This window comes from Peromyscus maniculatus, chromosome 8, assembly GCF_049852395.1.
Source record: "Peromyscus maniculatus bairdii isolate BWxNUB_F1_BW_parent chromosome 8, HU_Pman_BW_mat_3.1, whole genome shotgun sequence".
NCBI classification, from domain to species: domain Eukaryota; kingdom Metazoa; phylum Chordata; class Mammalia; order Rodentia; family Cricetidae; genus Peromyscus; species Peromyscus maniculatus.
In genome coordinates, this window is record NC_134859.1 from 20,043,691 (window position 1) to 20,061,702 (window position 18,012).

At 50.7% G+C, this 18,012-nt stretch overlaps 1 protein-coding gene across 1 annotated transcript in view; it reads left to right on the forward strand.

The window, feature by feature from the left end:
* The window catches only part of Slit3 (slit guidance ligand 3), a 595,100-nt gene extending 577,594 nt beyond the window's left edge, over positions 1-17,506 (forward strand). The window contains exons 32-36 of the mRNA XM_016005185.3: positions 395-525; positions 9,279-9,433; positions 11,602-11,887; positions 12,845-13,053; positions 17,024-17,506. Coding sequence (XP_015860671.2) covers positions 395-525; positions 9,279-9,433; positions 11,602-11,887; positions 12,845-13,053; positions 17,024-17,259 — 1,017 coding nt within the window. The 3' untranslated portion in view covers positions 17,260-17,506. The remainder of the gene's footprint in view (positions 1-394; positions 526-9,278; positions 9,434-11,601; positions 11,888-12,844; positions 13,054-17,023) is intronic.
* The last annotated feature ends 506 nt before the right edge of the window (positions 17,507-18,012 follow it).

Genomic DNA, 18,012 nt, shown 5'->3' on the forward strand with positions numbered 1-18,012 from the left:
GTTGGGCGTGATGGTGACCTCTACGTATGCATTACAGCTGTTACCATAGCATTTCCCCTGTGTCAGGTAGCGTCATCATCTAGAGAGAGGGTGGAAATCACGTGGGAGGAGTGTGTGCATTCGATGCAGATGTCCTTTCATATGAGGGACTTGAGCATCTTCGACGTGTGACCCTGATGTCGTGGCACATAGTACATGCTCGATGCATATTTGTTGAGGTCATTTGCTCTGCTAGCCTTTGCAATATAAGCCAGATGGGGAAAGAGATACGGATTTGAAGTCCAGTCCGGTCCAGACTCTGAGACAGCCAACTGGAGAGGGTGCTGGGAGTAGGGTCACGAGAGGTTGGCACTTGGGTAAGTCCTAACCCACATACCCTGGTTGCTCTCCCTAGGTGGCCACTGACAAGGACAACGGCATCCTTCTTTACAAGGGAGACAATGACCCCTTGGCACTGGAGCTGTACCAAGGCCATGTGAGGCTGGTGTACGACAGCCTGAGCTCCCCTCCAACCACGGTGTACAGGTAAAAACACCCCTCTCGGCCACAGACTATGTTCCTACGGAGTAGACACCAGGTGACGCTGGGGCTCCTGCCCCACATAGACACGCTTCTCCCGGACTGGCAGGTGGGAGGGAGAAAGATGCTGTGGGAGGCAGAAGCAGGAACGGAAGGCAGGCCCATGTGCGGAGATGACACCTCATTACCATAAGATAAATGGCCAGCTGGTTACTGAGCATGGAGCCAGGTGCTCCAATGGAGATGAGGCTGCTTAATGAGGTGCCCTTTTCAAAATGTCATCCTAATCTTTTATTAGTTTAAGAAAGAAAGCAGGGCGATTAGAATGCAATTCAAGAAGAGGAAATTCAAGAGCACCCAGGGAACAGGACTGTGCTCAGGTGACTTTCAAAGTGTTCTGAAAGACAGTGTTTCCTAAACTTTAAGTCTTCTTAACCGTCGCCCTGTAGGTTGGGCAGCTTGCCATAGCTGTAACAAAATGCCAGAGATGGCCAACTTACAAAGAGGGAAGGTTTCTCTTGGCTCACGGTTTTAGAGATTTCAGTCTCTTTGGCTTCACCACTTTGACTCTCTCATCATGGTGGAAAGCAGGTCTTCAAACCTCATGGCAGCTGCAAAGCAAAGAGAGAAGAGGGGCCCAGAGTCCCGTCATTCCCTCCAGGCTGTGCCCCTCAGTGAGCAGAGGACTTCCCACATAGGCCCTACTTCTTGAAGGTCCCACCACCTCCCAGGAGCACCACAGACTCTGGACCAGGCCTTCAACACACAAGCCTTTGGGGGACACCTTAGCTGCAGACTGCACCCCCTGCTTTCTAGATGGCTGCTGTGTAATGGTTCCCTCGTGTGCCCCCTTCAGCCCACACTCAGCCCGCTCACGCCCTTCAGAGTAAGTGACGTCGCACACAGACACACCCATTCACGCTAAATGGTTCCTGCCCTTTAGTAAAGGACAGAGTGAGCATGCCTCGTCTGAAATAATTCTCGAGAATCAGAAACTTTATGATACTGAAAAGTTTTCCGGTTTTAGAGCGTGTTAGATGGAGGACAGTCCGTCTGTAAGCCATATGCAAATAACCCGAACTCTGATCCTGATCACTTCAGCTAATGGTCACTCAAACCTCTACCAAATCATGATTAAAATGGAAAGGTAGTTATATTTTATGGTTGTTTTTAAATGACCACTAGAGCTTTCAGGGCCTGTCTGTGTTACCCCCGAGTCACGGAAAACCAGCAGTGGAAGGAGCCAAACTCAGGAAGACCGCACACAGAAGAGGCCGCGCCCCCCTGGGGACTTATGCGCTTCTCCGATTAACTAAATCTTTTCTTCAGCTGAAACTTTGTGTTGAACTGAAGGCTGTTACTACATAGAGGCAGAACTGCCTGGCAGAGCTGGGAGGCACAGGCTGGTGATTCTCCTCTAGCACACCCAGTTTGAAAACCCTTGGTTAAAGGCAATGGTGTGAGCTGGTCATGGTAGCGAACGCCTTTAATTCCAGTACTTCCGGGGCCAAAGAACGTGTACGGATCTCTGCAAGTTCAGGGCCAGCCTGGTCTACATAGTGAGTTCCAGGACAGCAAGGGCTACCCTGTCTCAAAAAAACTAAATAAACAAACAGCAGTTTGGACTGGAGGGCGTAGCTCATTAGAACGGTGTTTATCCAACATGCAGCCCAAGTTTAGTCTTCATATCACACACACACACACACACACGCATACGCACACGCACACGCACACACACACACACACACACACACACACACACACACACACACGGTAGAGTAGGAGATGAAAGAGAAAGAGCAAAGGAGAAGGAAACAGTGATTCTCAGAGAAGACTGTGGTCCCTGAGTTGGCAATACCTACTGACATGGTAAAAATACAGAAATATACATCTTCAGTCCTCACCCCAGAAGTAATGAATCTGAAGCTGTCAGGGAGAAGATAGCAAATCTATGTTTAAGGAATCTTTCAGGTGATTCTCATGAATAAAAAAGAAAAAAAAATTGAAACAAGATCCTACTGTGTCATCCCAACTGGCCTGAAACTCACTGTGTAGACCAGGCTAGCCTCAAACTCCCAGAGACCTGCCTGCCTCTGCCTCCAGAACACTAGGATACAAGGTGTGCGCCATCACATCCAGACCGATACATAGATTTAGAAGCAGAGGTTAATATGTGAAAAGTCCCTGGAGAAGGAGCCATTTGAGGTGGATCACGAAGGGAGAAACTTGTGTGTGCAGAGAGGACAAGTAGGTGGACTAGGTTGGGACAGCAGCAAAACCAGAGACAGTGGCCGGGGTACCGGCCAGAGCAGAAGGCTCCCAGTGGAGGATGAAGAGAGACGAGACCAGCCTCGGGCAGTAGGACACAGCAGACACGGGGTCTCCCAACATCTTTGTTTCTGAAACTGGTGACCCTGGACCAAGTGGGAAGGACAGAGAGTAGGGAGACAGACCAACCATATGCCTGAGAGAAAGCACTTGGTGTCACTTAGAGGGTAAAGAAGTACTCGTCTTCTCCTCCCCTGGCTGTCTTCCTGTGACACTGATGGGTATTTGCTAGGGTGCTGGTGAGTGTAAAATAGGACTTGGCAAATGAGCGGTGGTGTGGACGGTATAGGACGGGAGGCTAAAAACAGGCTTCCAGGAGCAGCTGGACTCTGCAGAGTGAGGAGCCTTCCAGAAACACTATGCCAAGTAGGAGACCATTGCTGCCTTCTAAAGTTGCCACTAAGGAGCTGTATGAGTTTGTCAAGTCCACTAGGGAGATGGCATGCCCTTGGAAAGAACCGAATGATGGGCATCCAGGCAGATGACTTGGATTCTCATGCCAACCCTGGTGGCAGCATGTCACTGCCCTTCCGCTCATAATCTTAAGGGGCCCCAAGCTCCAGAAATCCCACATGAAAGTGATTTTACGGGGCAGTTAATGTATGTTTATATGCACATCATCCACATAGTCTAAAGGCAGTTTTAGAGAACACACAATATTTTTAATAATACCTGTTTTGATTGCAACCCATCACATGAGGTCATGTGCGGAATTTTCCACTTGGGACATCATGTTAGTGCTCAATTTTTTTTCATATTCTTGGAGTCTTTTTGATTTTCAGATATAGGATTGCTCAACCTGTAGTGTTCTCTCTCACTCGCTGACTTGGTAAACACCTATCAGGCACCGGGGCCAAGTGTAGGGGACACAAGATCAAACATCCCACACAAAGGAGACACACATATTGACCACTGGTGGCTACACAGGCAGAATCTAACAGGCCTCCCTGGGGGCTTCCCAGCCTACTGTGGGGACACTTCCGAAGAAGGAATAAATGTTCCTGCTTGGAAGATAAGGGAGGGCTCCCCGGGGAAGGAGGTCTAACTTAACACTAAGGGGCATTTGATACCCTCTGTGAATGCTGTGCTGGCAGAGGCTATAATTCACGACTAATACTCTGTGAGCTGCCAAGAGCCGAGGGGACAGGAGGCCATTCCTCAGAGCCACTGCTGTGACTTCTTGGCCACCTGGAGGCTATGTCAGCCTTGAATGAGAGCCAAGAAACTAAACCAAAGCTAGCCTATCAGAGGAGTTGGCAGCCTACAAATGTCTGTCCCCTGAAGTTCCCATAAACAAGCCTCAAGGAAAGGTGAGCTGCCAGGGCTCCTGCAGACTTCGCTCTCCTGGAGCAGGTGGATTCCAGGGCCTCCCTTCTGCCCATCCCTGATTCCGCTCAGGTCCCCAGCAGTCAGGAGAAGTGAAGGAGTATGTCAAGATTCTACCGTAGGCCACAGGGCAGACACACACAAACCCATCTGGGGCTTTCCTAACCCAGGATAGGCCAGGCCTTCAGCATGGAGACTTGCTATAAGACTCTTCTGCCCTGTGGCCTGTGGGAAGGGGAAGCTAGCTGGAACTCCTGTGGACATCATTTTGAGGTAGAAGCTATAGATTATCAAGATAAACTGGATATTCAGGATTTGGGGGTGGGTGTGTCTTGGGTTTTTGCTTTGTTTTGTTTTGTTTTAAGGCTTGCCATTCAGAACTCCATGCACAAGTCAGCTCTACCAGGCCAAGCGCATACTCTCACAGTTTGCATTACCACCAGCCCATTCACTACCTAGGTCTTTGCCCCATTTGATCCTGAACTGTCCTGTTTGATGAGAAGCCTGATTGCGTAAAAGAAGCCCAGGATGGGAAGAGCTTGGCACTAGACACGGGTCAGGTTTCCATTAAGCCCATCCTCCGAGCTTGGCCTTAGACATGGGTCGGGTTTCCATTAAACCCCTCTTCCCACTGTGGTGACTGCAGTCTGTAGTACTGGGGTGCAGGAGTCTCTTGCTAGAGTGGGCTCTGTAGACCCAGACTGCCTGCCTAAAGAAATCGCAAGGCTTTGTTCCTACAGGGCTCTGCCGCCACCTATTGGTCACTTTTGGCATCCAAGAGAAATGGCCACCTGATAATCTTTTTGTACAGTAGCCTAGAGTCCCACAGCTGGGAGACACTGACCTAAGTCCTAACTCCACTATTTCCACTCCAGACTTTTCATGGGGCACCTAGGTGATATCTCCTGTCCCCAAACGAGGAAAGATGTGCCTCCTGCCTGTGGGCTTGTTAGGGGTAAATGAAGGTTTTCAGCTCCTGCCCTTAGTCCATAGCCCACCCGCTGCCACTATTAAAAGCAAAAGAGAGGGTCAACGCATTTGCTGCTCTCTCAGAAGACACAGATTCGGTTCCCAGCACCCATATCATACAGGTCACAACCACCTGTAACTCTCGTTCTAGGACAGACCACTGTTCTAGGAGATCAAGCATCCTCTTCTGGCTTCTGAAAGCTCCAGGCATGCACGTGGCACACATACACACATTCAGGCACTCACATGTACACATAAAATATAAGTACATCTGGCAATGCCTGTAGCTATGGCAGCCCTAGACAGGCTCCCTGCAGCCAGGCTCCAGAGACTCCAGGACTGCCGTCACGTGTGTCTCACCCCAGTGGACAGCAAGGAAGACTCTCCTGAAATCCCTAACGATCTCTCCAGGAGCCTAATCACCCGGGCTTGCCAATGCAGCATGGCCATTTCTCTTAGAGCAAACAGAAGGTTAGGTTTGGTTAGGTTTGGGTTTGACTTTTACCCTCTGTTGTGGTTGTTATTTTTTGTTGTTGTTGTTGTTTTTTTTTTTTTTTTTTTTTTTTTTGGTTTTTCGAGACAGGGTTTCTCTGTGTAGCTTTGCGCCTTTCCTGGAACTCACTTGGTAGCCCAGGCTGGCCTCGAACTCACAGAGATCCGCCTGGCTCTGCCTCCCAAGTTCTGGGATTAAAGGCATGCACCACCACCGCCCGGCTGTTATTGTTATTGTTATTGTTGTGGTTGTTTTGTTGTTAGCAGTATAGCGGTGCTCTCTGCTAATATGTTGATTGAAAGACCAGTGTTTCCAACTTTGCAAAGATCTTTGTGTGCATATATGATTATGAGAACAGGCATGTGCATGCCACGGCATGCTTTGCGGAGGTCAGAGGATGACCCCGTGTCAGTCTTCACCTTCCCCATTGTTGGATACTGGTTCTCTTGTTTATTGCTGTGCATGCCAGGCTGGCTGATGTGTGAACTCTGGGGGATTCTCCTGTCCCCGCCTCCCATGTCCCTGTGTCTGGCTTTATGGGAGGTTCAAGGATCCAAACTCCGGTCTTCACTGTTATACAGCAAGCTCGCTGCCCACTGAGCCATCTCTCTGGCCCCTACAACACTTTTTTTTTCCTAGACAGGGTTTCTCCGTGTAGTTTTGGTGCCTGTCCTGGATCTCGCTCTGTAGACCAGGCTGGCCTCAAATTCGCAGAGATCCGCCTGGCTCTGCCTCCTGAGTGCTGGGATTAAAAGCATGTGTTACCACTGCCTGGCTCCTACAACACTTTTTTAAAGGTGTGCAGGGCAAGCAGATGAAGCTGTCTATGCAGCCAGGGGAGCCCAGCACTGCCCAGGGCAGAGACTTACAACTGCTGCCCTTTTTTGCCCCCAAGCTCCTGCAAACACTGTCCCTAGCCTGGTGGCCCTCAGCCATGCTCCAAGCCTCAGCTGGCCCTAGAGAGCTTAGGAAGGGACAAGGGAATGGGCTTCACAGCCAGGAAGGAGCCAACAGTGCTGCTCGCTGTGCCTGAGAACATCCAGAACAGGAAAATAGCTGCCCAGACTCCTTGACCCTTGCTTGGTTCTAGAAGGAAAAGAAGCGACAACCACATACTGCTACCCTGGCTTCATGGCTGCCTCTGACAGAGGCCGCCCAACACACACCCAAGCATGAGTCTGCTTGCTAGCCTTTGGATCCCTAATGTCTTCTAAAGGCCCGGGTGCTGAAGGCTTGGCTTCCAGGCTGTGGTGCTATTAGTAAGTGGAGCATTGGAAGAGGAAGTGAGGTCACTAGGTGGGGGTTCCCCTAAAGGGAACATTGGGATTCAGCCCCTTCCTCTTTGCTCCCTAGTCGCCAAGAAGTAAACAGACCTCTGCCAAAGACTGCCCTAAAAACAGCTACGGACTGCAGCCTTTGAAACTGAGTTCCCAAGTAGCCCCTCCCTCGTCTCAGTTATGGGTCACTGGAGCCCAGTTATCCGGACAGCAGCAGCTCTGGGGTGGTAGGAGACATAGGTGCATGTTTTTGCACATGGTTAGAAAACTGAGGTCTCGAACCCTCATGCAAACTTGTCTGCAAGGGGAAAGCCTCTGCCTTACCCTCACTCATGACTCAGAGCACATAGAGATGCCTCTGACACCTTCATACAGCTTCTCAGCTCCTCATCCCTGAACCAGATCCCCCAGAGGACTCTCTCAGCTCCAGCTCCACCCTCATTTTCCTGCTTCTTGGCTAGACCTTATACCTAAAAGTCAGCCATTTTAATTCAGAGGAAATGTTATGGAGGGCAGAGTGTGAGCTTCATGATTTGCTACTGGTCCCCAGTACCTAAGACAGTGTATCTGAGAGCATTAGAGGAAGCATGGATAGATGGGTGGGTGGGTAGATGGATGGATGGATGGATGGATGGATGGATGGATGGATGGATGGGTGGGTGGGTGGCTGGATGGGTGGCTGGGTGGTTGGGTGGGTGGATGGATGGATGGGTGGGTGGGTGGGTGGGTGGATGGGTGGGTGGATGGATAGGTGGATGGGTGGATGGATAGGTGGATGGGTGGACAGATGGACAGACATGACATGTGGATGGAGAGGAAGGAGTAACAGTGTGCAGGTTCATGGAAAGAAAGAGAAAAGGAGGGAGGGGAGATAGGTGGACCAATGGCTATGAAAGGCTTTTTTGGAGGACTTGGGTGGATCCCAGGCTCCTGCATGTTCCCCTCTATCATCAATTTCTCCCAGAGTCAGAGCTACAGTAGGGATCGCCAGGATGCAGGCTGTGGTGGGTTCTTGTTAATGTTCTGTGTGTGTGTGTGTGTGTGTGTGTGTGTGTGTGTGTGTGTGTGTGTGTGTGTGTATGTGTGTGTGTGTCATTGAAACTGTCCCTGCTGCCTGTAAAATCAGTGGGGATCCCAAGGAGACTTCAAGGAGAGCGAGACTCTCCTGTCTGCCACCCACCCCCGACCTGTAGAGACAGATCTACCAGCTCCGCAGTGAGCCCCATTCTTCACATCTCCAACCCCGTCACCTCCCACTGTTCCCTCCCAGCCCTTGCCAAGGATATATCCTCCCGGGAGGAACAGGACTTTGGAATCAAAAGTCTTGCCTATAAACACTATCTCTGGCATGTATCAGCTGGATGACCTCGAACAAGCCTCTCAACCTCCCTGGTACTCAGTGTCTTTATCTGGTGCCCACGTCATAGAATTATCAAACAATATAAGTGAGTGATGTAACACTCTACACAGCCCATCATAAGTCCCTGCTCTGTCACATATTAGCTGGGGGAGGGGAGGAAACAGTTCCGTTTCCCTAAGCTTTCAAGTCTAGAGTTCTGGAATGAGGAAAGACTCACTTGGCATAATATGAGACGCTCTGTCCTCAGATGTGGCGTGCTCAGAACCGGTGGTTATACGACGGATTTAGATGGGACAATGACAAACTACTGCAACCTTAACCAAGAGAATTTGTTTCATATTTGCTAGGAGGGAAAAAAAAATCACATCATGCTAAAACATTTTCTCCCAGATGTTTCCTAGAGCAAAGCTAACTCCTCAGTGAGGTTGACAGAGGAAACGGGGCTTTTGAAGGGACTGTATCTTCAGTGAGCAAGTGTCCAGGTGGTGTGCGGGTAGAGCCAACCTGAGATGGCAGGCTAGGGGTGGCTTGCCCACTCTGTGAAAAGACCAGGGCAGGCACTGAGCAGCAGGCCTCTGCTGTGCCATTAGGCTGGCTGGGTGGGGGGAGCAGAAACCGCTACAAGGACCGTCTCTGGGGCCACTGCACATCTGAACACAGAGAGAGTGGGCGTGGATGTTAACTGCTCAAACAGGACACTGCGTGTGTGACAAAGCAGCTCTGTCCTCAGGAGACACACCTGAGGGAGCCAGAGGTCAAGGGTCATGACATGCATATATCTTACCCTCACATCGCTCAGAAAAAAGCGTGGCGGTGGGGGCCAGATGGAAGTAATTGGGGAACCTGGGCAGAAAGGTATTTTCCATTTTTATTTTTGTAACTTCTGTAATTCATGGTCATTTCCAAATGGAAGCGGAAGCAGAGTGCAGGAGTCGTCCACACTGCAGCCCCGTGCCTGGCCGTGGAACGCGCTTGACCTCTGGCTCTCCCTTTCTCTCCTATCCAGTGTGGAGACGGTGAACGATGGTCAGTTTCACAGTGTGGAGCTGGTGATGCTAAACCAGACCTTGAACCTGGTGGTAGACAAAGGAGCTCCCAAGAGCCTGGGGAAGCTCCAGAAGCAGCCGGCAGTGGGCATCAACAGCCCCCTCTATCTTGGAGGTAACACCACCACCCCCCCATCATTACCCCGCCCCTTCCACCTTTCTGGCTTTCTGCTTCTGCACTGACACCCAGACCTGATGCCAGGGGTCTCCCTGATGTCTTCTTGGCACCCGCTGCCCAAGTCAGTCAGGGGAGACTTCCTGGAGGAGGTGATCACAAAACCGGTTGCTGAAAGGATGGCCAGGCACTAACCCAGCCATGGGGAACAGACTCTGGACAGATGTTTATAAAGGAAAAAGGGTGGGCCTCTGTGGGAATAGCAGGTGTGCGGGGAGGGGAGGAGAGCTAAGGAGGAGCAGGTGGAAGGGTGCCCAGGCTCTGCTGCAGTTTGCCAGCTTCGGGCCAGTACCTCTGCCCTACCACCTCTTGGACATGACAAGAAGGGCCACACTGAGGTCAAGATTGTACAAAGGCCAAAATGGCGAACCACCGCCACCAGCCGCCTAGACCAGAAATGAAGCCCCTAGGCTGGTGGGTCTTGAAGAATTATATATGTAGAAAAGAAAAACTAACATCAGAGCAGGGGGTTCGGATTGGGACTCAGTGATAGAGTGCTTCCCTAGTTTGAGCAAGCGACACCCTGGGTTGTACCCCCAGAGACGCATGTATTCATGCAGCTACCAAGGAGTTTGTTCAAATGCAGACTCCTAAGGTTTCAGCCCAGATGTCCCTTGCCGAGGGCTGGCACGCACCCAGGAACTTGCACTTAGAACAGGCCACCCAGATGCAGGGGACACAGAGTGCTCCTGGTCCAGACTCACCTCAGGACACAGATTCTCCACAAGGAAGAGTGTCGCTTCCCTCCCCTGCACCTGCTCCGCTGTGGCCACAACAAAACTGGGCAGCCAACATGGGGTCTGGATAGGAATTAGCATGGAAGGAGGAGAGTAAGAGCTTTGTTTTATTTTATTCTTGAGACAGGGTCTCATGTAGCCCAGGCTGGCCTCAGACTTCATCTGTAGCCAAGGATAACCTTGAACTTCTAATACTCCCACCTCTACCTACTGAGTGCTGGGATGGCAGGAAGTGCCGCCATGCCCAGTGTGCCCAGTGCTGGGGATCGAACCCGGGGCTGTGTGTATGCTAAGCGTTCACACAGTTAAGCCATGGGCCCAACAGTAAGAGAAGAGAGAAATCACAGACCAGATGCCACTGAAAACAAAGTCAGGCCTTTACCAGTAGTCTGCTGAAGGCCCCGAGAGAGACGTCAGCACAGCACAAAGGATAGCAAATAGCCTGGAAACCTTGAACCCCAGACTTCCACTGATGCAAGCTGCCCCCACCCCCAACCACATCTTCTCTCCCAGAATGCAGCTCCTTTACTGCGGGTTTTTAAACGGGAACTAGAGCGAGGGCACCTCAACCTGGTGGGGCAGCAGAGTGGTCTGGTGTTCCTCCACCCAGGCCATACATAAGGGTGGGTGTAGCCGGAGTTTTCACCAGTCCTGCCTGGCCCACGGTCAGGACAAATCTCTCTCACCCGCCAGGCCTGCAGCCGCTCAGACCCAACCGAGTAAACACACAGAGACTGATATTGCTTACAAACTGTATGGCTGTGGCAGGCTTCTTGCTATCTAGTTCTTCTATCTTAAATTAACCCATTTCTAGTAATCTATACCTTGCCACATGGCTCATAGCTTACCAGTACTTTACATCCTGCTCCTCATCATGGCAGCTGGCAGCGTCTCCCTCACTCCGCCTTCCTGTTCCCCCAATTCTCCTCTCTGCTAGTCCCGCCTATACTTCCTGCCTGGCTACTGGCCAATCGGTGTTTTATTTATCAATCAATCATAGCAACATATATTTACAGCATACAGGACATCCCACAGCAGGTGGCCTCGGTTAAGCCGATGGGACTGTGTGGCAATAGATGACTGGTCCTCTCATTTCTCCTTTGAAAGTGCAAAATACAGACTTCTGTAGGATTTTTTTTTTTTCTGAAATTAAATACTGGTTAGTTGAGTTTTAACAGCACTAGAGCACCTACTCTTCCCTGTGAGGAGAAGACCTGGTCTCTGACCCGTTAGCTCAGTTTGAACAACAGAGGCCCAGAGCTCTGAATGGTAACTGTAAGCATGTGCTGTGTGTGTTCTCACTTTCAAGGCTAAGGGGGTGAGGGGTGGGGCAAGGGAGTATCTTCAGGCTGTCCTGGTTTCCTCCCACAGGCATCCCCACCTCCACGGGCCTCTCAGCCTTACGCCAGGGTGCAGACAGGCCGCTGGGCGGCTTCCACGGCTGTATCCACGAGGTACGCATCAACAACGAACTGCAGGATTTCAAGGCCCTCCCACCTCAGTCCCTGGGGGTCTCTCCTGGCTGCAAGTCCTGCACTGTGTGCCGGCATGGCCTGTGCCGCGCTGTGGAGAAGGACAATGTCGTGTGTGAGTGCCACCCAGGATGGACCGGTCCACTGTGTGATCAGGAAGCCCGTGACCCCTGCCTTGGTCACAGGTGAGTGTCCTAAGAGCACTAGGCTCTGAGTTTACAAGTTGCCCTGCCCCACATCTAAGGAATGGGCACTGATGGATACTGGGGGAATTGTGGGCCTACTGTGGGTGGCACACTGCTTAAAATGCCACAAGCAGGGAGGCTCCTTCATCCAAGCAGCAGGCCTGGATTGAAAGCATTAGCGTAAGGGGGGCTTTCTCTGCCAGGCAGCCCTTAGGACCTGTGAAGGCCACTGTAGGATTCGGCACTGCCTCTGTGTGGCCAAAAGAGCCTCTCTTGAGAGAGGAATTCCAATGTCTACATAGCAGTGCACATCTGAATCACATTTAATGGTTCAGTCATTCATTTTTCATTCAACACGGGCCTACTGTGTGCAGGGCCTTATACTCGATGCAAGAGAGCCAGTATTCCTAGAAACTGTGATTGGCAAGATAGAATACTAGACTCAAGAGTGGTAATCTGGCTGGCTGAACAAGTAGGGAAATAATAGTCTTGATCAAGAAGGAAGGAGCGAGCCAGGCAGTGGTGGCGCACGCCTTTAATCCCAGCACTCGGGAGGCAGAGGCAGGTGGATCTCTGTGAGTTCAAGGCCAGCCTGGGCTACAGAGTGAGTTCCAGACCAACCCAAGCTGCACAATGAGACCCTGTTTTAAAAAAACACAATAATTATTTTTAGTCATGACAGAAAGCTTCAAGTCTGTTGGGCTGTGGATTGACACTGAAGACTGATGTCTTGATAGGAAACAGCCAGGAGACTGGCCTCGTCTGGTCAGAGCTGGCAGTGGATATTCGCTGGGGCACGTGGGCTTCCAGCTATGTGGGGTTGGCGTGAGGTGCTTAGATGCTTAGAAGGAGGACCATACCCAACACAAGGTCCCGGAGCTCTGGGTCCTCGGCCTGGAAGGACAGAGGAAGCCGCTGGCAACACTAACTCTGGTCTCCTCTCCCCCCTGCCCCCAGCTGCAGCCATGGGAAATGTGTGGCGATGGGCAGCACATACATGTGCAAGTGTGCAGAGGGCTATGGAGGAGCCTTGTGTGACCACAAGAATGACTCTGCCAGCGCCTGCTCAGCCTTCAAGTGCCACCATGGGCAATGCCACATCTCAGATCAAGGGGAGCCCTACTGCCTGTGCCAGCCTGGCTTCAGTGGCAATCACTGTGAGCAAGGTGAGTCTACTGTCCTTGTGGGATGAAGGGCCTATGAAAGAAACGGGTCAAAACCGCTGATTCCCTCCCCCCCCCAGCGAACCATCTGATAGCAAGGAGGGAGCCATGCATGGTGTCTTAAGTGACCTGGCCAGAGAAGTAACTTGTTCCACCATTTCCAGACTATTCTATCACTTACCTTGCTAAGGTACATCACTAAAGAAGGCTACTACATAGAGGATGTAGCAGGTGATGGGGTCGTTATGGGCACTGGCTTGCTGTCATGCTACCTTGCAGGGTTTCTCAGATGAATATATGCCATGTAGAGTATGTAGTACCTAAGAATATGCTAAGAGTTGGGGAGCTGAAATGTATGACCTAACTTTGTGAAAAATCTAGGTTGGGATTTTTTTTTTGAGAGTTTTTTTTATTTTTTTTCCTCTGTGTGTGTGTGTGTGTGTGTGTGTGTGTGTGTGTGAGAGAGAGAGAGAGAGAGAGAGAGAGAGAGAGAGAGAGAGAGAGAGAGAGAGAGAACGAGAACATGAATGTATGCCATGTGAGTGCAGTGCCCATGGAGGCCAGAAGAGGGCATCAGATCCCCTGGAACTGGAGTTACAGGTGGTTATGAGCTATCTGGGTGCTAGAAACGGAACTCAAGTTCTCAGGTCCTCTAGAAGAGCTGTAAGCACTCTGAACTGCTGAACCATCTTTATGGCCCCAAGTTAGTACTCTTAAAGGTCAGAAGCAACACTGTTGTCATGAACAGAAAAATCTGTGTCCTTGAGCAAGACAGTTCTCTCTGGGTCGTAATTCCCCATCCAAAATAACTGCACTGGTTTATTGTAAATACTAAGTAATATTATGGTGGATGAGAATTCAACATTAAGATTCTTGAGTGACAGCCGGGCAGCGGTGGCACACTCCTTTAATCCCAGCACTTGGGAGGCAGAGCCAGGAGGATCTCTGTAAGTTGGAGGCCAGCTTGGTCTACAGAGTGAGTTCCAGGACAGGCACCAAAGCTACGCATAGAAACCCTGTCTCAAAAAAAAAAAAAAATTCTTGAGTGACATTCCTGAAGAGGCTAACAAGCCATCTAGAGTGCCCAGCACAAGCAAAATGGCCCAACAAGAAACAGCAGCGTTTTTACTATACTGTCTAATGGAGAATGCTTGAGTACAGCAAGGGTGAGGAGGCCCTGTGGGCTACAGAACCCCAAGATGGCAGCATGCAGAGGGAGGGGAGCACCCTCCTGCTACCCCACCTCCTTGATTGGCACTGACTCAGAGCTAAGAGAGAGTTTCTCTTTATAGGCAGAGGTAGGCAGTAGGCTCTTGGCACACCACAGAAACCTGGGCTGGACGTCTATAATATTGGCTGCTGGATGGTCCTGCATCCTCTCTGGCTAGGAGCCCAGTTGACGAACTGTCTAGAGTTTACATGGCTGTACTGCTTCAGAGGGGCCCGTACCCTGACCTTCACCCTGCCGTGACCCAAGCTTCTAGTGCAAGCCCCCCAGAGCTGCTGCTGCTGCTGCTACTGCAGTGTGTCCCCCTCCAGGGGCAGCAGATGCCACACCTGCCCATGCCAAGGCTTCACCAACACTCCACCACACTCACTTGGATGGCTGCAGTTCCACACCAGCTCCTTGAGCCCTGACCCAGCAGACTAGCCCATAGCCCATGCCACACCGTGCCCGCCGGGGACCAACAGGAAGCTGAGCGTGATCAGCAGTTGGGTCTCTAAAAGATCAACAAAATGGACAAATCTTTAGGTAGGCTATGAAAGGCAGAGAGAGGATTCAAAATCCGAGATGACAAAAGAGACATTATGAGAAACTGAATCAGTAATAAGCCTTTCGTCGTCAGGACTGGAGAGATGGCTGAGCAGTTAAGAGCACTTCCTGCTCTTCCAGAGGACCCAAGTGTGATTCCTCGCACCCACATCCACCTGAGGCTCACACAACTACCTGTAACTCCAGCTACAGGAAATCTGATGGCCACTTATGGCCTCTGTGTATGCGGGCAAGCATACACATGGCATAACACACATATTCATAAATAAAAGATTTTTATCTTTAAAAAAATCTTCCATCATTAAATGAAAGGGTGCTTAAGTCCTGTAAGTCCTAAACTTGAGAGGAAGGGGACCAGAAATCCAAGCTCATCCAGAGACCAGCCTGAGCTGTGTGAGACCTCATTCAGACACACACACACACACACACACACACACACACACACACACACACACAGAGAGAGAGACAGAGAGACAGAGAGACAGAGAGACAGAGACAGAGAGGGGGAGGGGAAGGGGTGGAAGAGGGAGGGGAAGGAAGGGGGAAAGTCTTCAGTCCAAATTCCAGGACCTCATGAGTTCACTAATGCTTTCTACCGTACATTTAAAGAGGCATGATACAAATCCTCCCAAACCAGTTCAGGAAACTGGAGAGCTCCAACTCGTTCTCCAAAACCAGCATTGCCCTCACACCTGGACAGAGGAATGCATGGGAGAGCAAAGAGGGGGAGAGAAGGGAAGGAGGCGGGGAGTGGGGAAACAGCAGGAGTCAAGGTCCCTGACGACCACAGAAGCGAGAGCCCTTGCTTGGCACTGTCCCTTGGGGGCTTTTCTTCCACATCCAGGCCGCACCCTGTCACTCGGGGACTCTTAGATTTCCCGTCTGCATGAAACGCCGTTAACTAAGCCTGTTCATGTTTTAAATCTGAACTAATTTTAGACTCAGCCATGTCAGGGTGGCATAAGCACCTCTCCTGTTCCCTTCATCCCAACTGTTAATGTTGCCATGCGTGTGCCCCTACATGACACACACATGCACACCCACACACCCATCATCACTCTACTCTTTCCGAATCCTTTTAAAGCCCTTTTAAATTTTAAAGGATTTTTGCAGGTGAATTCAGCGCCTGTGCATCACATTGAAATACAAAACCTTTTAAAAAGCTCTGATGCATTTTCTTCTTCAGTCGCCTCTGCTGCTCACAAAAGGGTGTGGATCACTGAGGAGAATGGGTATATGTGTCATGATTTTCCAGGCAGGGAAACTGAGGCACAGGATAACAAGTGATTTGCCATGACCGTGAGGCTGCAGAGTCTGTTCTCCTTTCCCAGCGCCTCCTCCAAATGTCCTGTCCGTGTGGGGAGGAAGTAGGGGCTGGAGGCGAAGAGCAGGGTCAGAGGTGAACATTCCAGCACACACAGGGGTCCTCTTTACTGCTCCCCTGTGGTTTCCAGGACTTCCAGAAACATCCTGAAGGGCCTTTACCTCCTGAGCATCTTTTCCAGATCTCATCTCCTGGTCACTTCCCCAGAAGCCTCCTGGCCCCTGGACCAGGTCAACTTACTTCCCTGTGCTCTTGTGGAAACATGCCCCTTAACAGCTTCTGTCTGCCTCGGTTTCTCATTACAAGCAGATTGACTTCAGTGTTGGTAGAATTGGTGTCCAGGCTCTAGACCGAGGGAGACAGACTACTGGGAGTGATAGGGCCAGCCTGGGACCAACTGGAGCTCCACTGCCCCGTCAAAGCCCTGAGCACCCTGCCCACCATGGCAACATGGGGAAGCAAGCTCAGCTCCACAGACCTCCCAGTTTCAAAGAAGCCAGAAATCCAAAGTCTCAAGTGAATTCAGATGTCTCCAATGTTAGGATTTGAGCATCTGTCTGGTAACAGGTTTTAGCCACTGTTTACCAGTTGCTGGCCCTTTGGAGGATGGAAAAGGCCAAGGCCACTCCTGCCGCCAGAATATCCAAGGGGCATGATTGTCCTTGAGTAGAGCCTGGCATAGTAAAAGCACACCACATTTGGGGAGGGAGGGAGGAAGGGTAGATAAGTAGGCAGATGAGGAACTAGTAAATAAGTATGTGTATCTTCAGGTCACAAGTGTCCCCTGGTAGCCAACCAGGGAACCACCCACCCAATGATCATGCCACACCCCTTCCCCACCAACGCCCCTAACATTACCTCTCTGCCCTCTTCAGAGAATCCATGTTTGGGGGAGATAGTCCGCGAAGCCATCCGCCGTCAGAAAGATTATGCCTCCTGTGCCACGGCCTCCAAGGTGCCCATCATGGAGTGCCGTGGGGGCTGCGGGAGCCAGTGCTGCCAGCCCATCCGCAGCAAGCGGCGGAAATACGTCTTCCAGTGCACGGACGGCTCCTCGTTCGTGGAGGAGGTGGAGAGACACTTGGAATGTGGCTGCCGCGCATGTTCCTGAGCCCCCTCTGCCACCTCCCCAACCACCCGCCACCTCTCAGACTCCAGCTCGCCGGGCTGGGGACAGCCACACGGAACCTCTTTGAGATTCAGAATGAAGGAGAGAAAGCTGGAGAGGAAGAGGCAAAAGAGAGAATATTAAGTATATTGTAAAATAAACAAAAAATAGAACTTATTTTTATTATGGAAAGTGACTATTTTCATCTTTTATTATATAAATATATCACACGGTCTGAGTATATGTACTATACAGTGTGTTATTTTTACCGAGTTTTGTTTTGTGTTGTGTATTTGTTGTGTTTTTATAAACAACTGTTTAAAATTTTAAGACAAAATAAGACTAATAAAAAATGTTTTAAACAAAAGGGTAAGAATAGAGAAACGATAGCCTGTCTGAGGCAAGAAGAGGGAATTTTGTGTGTATGCAGCTCTTTCGAGTCAGCAAAACTGAGAGCTATTTCCTGAGCTGGGGGAAGGGAGAGAGAAGGGGAAATGTTCTTTGTTTCTCTGTGGTCTTTACCCCTCTTTTTCCCTCTTCCTGGCAAGTAGCGAGCTTCTCACAGTTCTGGCTGTCTAAGCCCAATGTGCTTCTTGCTTCCAAAAAGCTGCTGGGCCCCAAAAGCCTTGTGACAGTCAGAGCTGCCCCTTGCCCACCATCTGACCCAGGCCCCTGCTGGGCGTGAGCCCATGGGGAGGCCTGCCTTCTTGGCCAGCCCTGGTCTCCTTGAGGGAGTTGACGCTGGTTTTGCTGAGC